General features: G+C 37.5%; 1 protein-coding gene across 1 annotated transcript in view; it reads right to left on the reverse strand.

Annotated features, from left to right (window-relative positions):
* Window positions 1-5,156, reverse strand: part of LOC148947307 (uncharacterized) — a 27,683-nt gene extending 22,527 nt beyond the window's left edge. Inside the window, exon 1 of the mRNA XM_089096566.1 lies at window positions 4,842-5,156. Coding sequence (XP_088952692.1) covers window positions 4,842-5,156 — 315 coding nt within the window. The remainder of the gene's footprint in view (window positions 1-4,841) is intronic.
* Between the last annotated feature and the right edge of the window lie 211 nt (window positions 5,157-5,367).

The following is a 5,367-nucleotide window of genomic DNA, read 5'->3' on the forward strand; positions in this document are numbered from 1 at the left end:
AAAATTATAAAAAAATATGAAAAGGATTTTATTGAAGAAAATTGAAAGCACGGTCAAACCCTCAAAACCTAGAAGGGCTAGTTTCCGTAAGATGAAGTTATGTTATACACTTTCGATCTAAAAAAAATGCTAAGATGGACAAAAAAAGCATAAAATTCTCGAAAAATGAAACTATAAAACCAAAACTTAATAAGAAAAAAACTATAACTAGTTTAACGCATTCCATCTGAAAGATTATTTTAAAAAATGTAAAAGGTTATATTAAAGAAACTTGAAAGAACGGTCAAACCCTCAAAACCTAGAAGGGCTCGCGCCCTTAAGATGAAGCCATATTATACATTTTTGATCTAAAAAAAGCAAAAAAAAAACGGATAAAGCCTTGAAAAATGAAACTTTAAAACTAAAACTTAATAAGAAAAATAATAAAACTGAAACTATTCTTCCCCCTTGAGAAACCATTCTAGTTTCTCAGGAAAATAAAAAATTCAAATAGTAATAAACATGATGAAACAAAAATGAAAATGTTAAAATCGTTGAATCTCATATAAAATAAACAGTTAAAATATAACAGCGGTAAAAAAAAAAGCTAAGAAGTTAGAAAAAAAGATGATTTTGATATAGTGTGTTAAAAGCTCCCTGAAATGGAGTGAGAGGAAGGCCTCTTACATAGGGGCATATTCAGAAAATCTTGTCCATACTTGCTGAGTGAGAATAAAAATAAACTCTAAATATTCTTCTAACACAAACTTAAAAAAACATCAAAGGGCCTGACTTCACCCACGGAAGGTCTTACTTGCGAAAAAAAAAAGAATCCAAAATGCTACGGAGTTTTTTTTAGAGGGGGTGAAAGAAAGGCAAGTAGGGTTTGTGTAACTGAACCCTAAAAGAACCCTTACTCGAAGCCCTATAATCCCCCCTTTGTTCAGAAAAATTAAAGAAATAGTCTATGAGGGATAAAATATAATAAACAAAAAATGTTCGGAACAAATAAAAAGTTAAAATGCTAAAAATCTTAACGTTAATTGGAAAAGACCATTGGTGCTGCTGTTATGTTCCACTGCTAAGGATTTCCAAAATTCCTATTTAGAAGGCCCAAGCTATCTTAAAGGATTAGTTATTCCACTAAACGATGCAACGATTTGCCCCCTGTGTCTCCTATTCCTAATTCCCCTGCATCTTCTTATACAATGTTGCGAGGCCTTCCTATATCCTTATGCAATTTGTCAGTATTCCCCCTGTCTTCTTATGCAATATGTCTGGAACCCCTCTATGCTCCAATGCAATGTGTCAGTATTCCCATATGCGGTAATGTAATGTGTCAGGAACTTCCCTATGCTCCAATGTAATGTTTTCGGAACCCTTCTACCTCTCAATACAATGTGTCAGGAACTCCCCTATGCTCCAATACAATGTATCAGGAATTTCCCTATGCTTCAATGCAATGTGTCATGAAATCCCCTAGTCCATGTGTCAGGAACTGCTATGAGGATATGTGCTGCTAATCGCTTACCAGGCATGGTATTATCAGAGATTCTATTAGGTTGCAAAATATGATTTGGGGATGGACATTAAATCCCATAAACAGCACTGTCCAATAAACATAAATCCCATAAACAGCACTATCCAGAATGGGGCTGCTTTTATCTTTGTCGTTGTTGGAAAAGCTCTATATTTCATTAGGGTTTTTAAGTGGCATTAAGGTAATGTTTTTTTAGGATTCTTATCAGTTTGTCACTTAATTTGGGAATATAGGGCAAAACAGTGAAAAGCTTCTTATCACCCGCCGAAGGGATGGTATCTGTTATGGGTTGTGGAGTTGATGCATCTTTTTCTGATTTCATTTGTCTTTTTTTCTATGATGAATTAAAGTAATCTTATGGGATATTCATTGCAAAATAAAATGCCTTTAAGATAATTCAGTTCTGGGACAATATAAGCTTCTGAGCAAATTCTTACTGCACGACCCCCCCCCTCTTAAATATAACAGCTCCTTTTTTACGCAAGGAGACTGGTTGGAAGAGACATGCAAATACCTATCGTTATGTGTAGGTTTTTTATAAATTGAAACTTCAAAGCTGAGAGACTTTTTGAAGATAAAGGCGTCTAGTTTTTTCCTTAGTAATACAATCTCAAAATTTTCGACATTTTTTTTGCAGCAAAACCTCTCACTGGTAGATTTTTAGTGGATTTTTAAAATAGCTCAAAATTTCCTCCGCCACGACTTTTTTATGGCTGGGGCTCGCTCATCAGAAAATTACAGTACAAAAACTGTCAAAATTCCAGATGCTTTCTTCCTAGATTCTGTCCTGTCTGGCCATTGAGAACCTATCAGAGCCTGGGAAGAAAGTGCAACCCCTAACAGATAATATCTTTTTTTGGTAGGTGATAAGAAGGATTTAACTGTTTTACTCTATATTCCCAAATTGAGTGGCAAATTGAGAAGAATCCTAAAACAAACGTGACCTTAACGTCGCTTTTTAAAATTATAATAAAATACAGAGCTTTTTCAACAGCGGCAAAGATAAAACCAGCCCTGTTTTGGATAGTGGTGTTTATAGAGTTCCCTGTTCTTGTGACTGTTTCTGTGTTAAAATAACCCAACAACAATTGGGGGAGAGCTTGTTAGAACACAGGACATCAATCCACAAAGCCAAGTAATTAAAATCAAGTATTTTGTAGTAGGCATCAAGCCATGGCTAATTGTAGAAAAAGCCAAGACAGATAGTCCGAGTGATTGAGAGACAAAACTGGGATAAGCCCTTTTTAGGATTGTATAAAAATGATGTCATTTCATTTGTTGATAGATAAGTATGTATATACTAATATCTCAGATCAGTTGATTTAACTGTTGATAAAAAGCCAAAACAGTTGATTAACAGCCAAAACAGTAGATAAACCAGTTGATAAAACAGTAGAGAAACAGTTGATAAAACAGCCAAAACAGTAGTTGATAAAAAGCCAAGCCAGGTAGTCCGAGTAATTGAGAGGCAAATCTGGGATAAGCCCTTTTTAGGATTGTAGAAACATGATGTCACTTTATTTGTTGACAGATAAGTCTATCTATCATCCATCCATGGGTCATTCCTAGGGCAGAACTAAGGTAGATAGTCATAGAATTAAGGGATGAAAGATTGGATTGACTTTGGGTTGTCGCGTGACGAACAATGTCCACTGCAGCGGCGTATCCAGGATTTTGTTTTGGGGGGGGGGCGTCAGTCTACTTTTTTATAGCAGTCATGTGAGCAAGAAAATTATCTATCATAGTGCAATATTTCAGGTGGGGGGGGTGGTAGCTGGGTAAAGAAATAAAAAGTACACACTTTTCATGAGTATTTCTAGTTGTAGACTTTTTTTGTTTGAGTATGCATGACAAAATTTTGCCAACAAAGTCAGAATAAAAAAAAAGAGTTAGAAGCAGATAGAGTTTCTATTTTGGGCGAGTAGATGTTTTGGGCGTAACTGCCACGAAACGGTAGAATTTAGAAAATATAAAAAAAAGAAGTGCATTATTCCTTATATTTGCCCATGGGACCCTTGTTTTAGAGAACCAAATAAATAAAAAATAATATTATATCAAAGACAATTGCCCAGAATTTGGTTTCGGAGGGGTGGGGGCCTCAGTCTACCTATTATAGCAGCCATGAAAGCAAGAAATGTATTGATATTAACATTGTTTACAGAGGATGAAGCATAATTAAAGTTTAAAAAACAGAATCAACTGCACTTAGAGAAAGACGACCTAACCTCTCACAGTAACAGCCGCCGGTCTTTTTTTGGCTGCAAATCGATCAAAAACTTGGTCAGCATCGACCTGGATATTGTGGTTCAGGGTCATGTGAGCTAGTCTGTTCAGACGCTCCTCGCCCGTTGAGCTCCGCAGATAGGTTTTTAATCGCTTAAGACAGCTAAAACTCCTCTCAGCAGATGCGGTAGTCACTGGTAATGTCTGAAAAATCGTCAAAAGCCTTCGAATGCATGGGAAAAATCTCGCATTGCATGACGCAAGAGTCGAAGCAACAGTTGATGGTTTCTCAGACATTCCGAGTCACTTCTGTTTCCAAAGGACTAACTCACATTTGAGCGCACGTCTACCCCTGTGAAATCCCTCGTAAACAGCAACAGCGTTCACATATTCATTAATATTTAATTACTCGCTGTTAGCTGGCAAAAGCCTTCCGATTTTGAAAGATGCCTCCTGATGGCGCAAAAATCTTTGATCAAGTTCTTCAATAAGTGAAGCAAAGTAAGGTTCGAACAATGACTCGCGATAAAAAAAACCTTGATGGACTCAATATGCCGACAACACTCAGCTAAGTCTAAATCTTCAGCTTGCGAGAGAGAGAGAGAGAGCATTATGGCACTTACAAACTCTAGCATAGCCATCGTGAACATAAAACTAAGTTTGGTTGCTGCTGAAACCAACGCATTCGCTTTTGAAATAACTTCCGTATCGCACTATATGCTACCAACTATTTCCTCAAGGACGGAAATAATCGCACAATACAAAGACATAAAAACTAACATGCAATCGTGACGCTCCACCCATCTCGTTTCGCAAAACTTCACAAGCTTTCTCGCAGGACTATCGGGACAAACGACAGCGACCGCTTCTGCAAACATATTCGTTCTTTTTGGTGAGGATGATAAAAATGATATAATCTGCTGTATAGTAGCAAAGATTGACCAAACAAGTCCTACGCTACTAGTTTTACATAACGCCAAATTTAAGCTGTGCCATGCACAGTGGGTGTAGATCACATGCGGATATTTTTTCCTAATTTCTGCCTGTGCACCAGAATCGCAGCCTGACATGTTGCTGGGCCCATCAAAACCAACCCCACATATTTCTCCATTTTTAAGCCGAACGCAATGCATTGGCCGATGATTTGTTCCGCTACTGCAGAGCCGGTGAGATATCCGCAAACAGAAAACCCGAGAAACCGCTCTTCAAGTAATGCACGAGTGTCGTTGTAGTATCTGACTACAAGAACTAACTGTTCCTTATTGGAAATGTCTGTAGTCTCGTCGGCAAGGATTGAAAATGCTACTGAACTATTTACATCACTCACAATGCTTGGCACAATAACGGACGCGAAACAATCGATCAGGTCGTTTTGAATGATAGGAGATATATACTGCGCATGTTTTTGCGCCATTTTCGAAATGTTCTTTTAGACATTGCTATCCACTCTCTTCCGTTAAACGCAAAACACCACGAAAAATGCCTTCATTTACGTTATTTTTGTCGCATAGTTTACTCTCCTCTCTGTGTCCTCGCAGAGGTAACTCATGCCGCCCGCAAAAAAGGACCGCGCGCAGAATTGGTGTTGGAATTTAGCGATTTTTTTTTATTTCAGCCTCTGCACT

This window comes from Artemia sp. Qi Xiang Cuo, chromosome 11, assembly GCF_049724085.1.
Source record: "Artemia sp. Qi Xiang Cuo chromosome 11, ASM4972408v1, whole genome shotgun sequence".
Lineage (NCBI taxonomy): Eukaryota > Metazoa > Arthropoda > Branchiopoda > Anostraca > Artemiidae > Artemia > Artemia sp. Qi Xiang Cuo.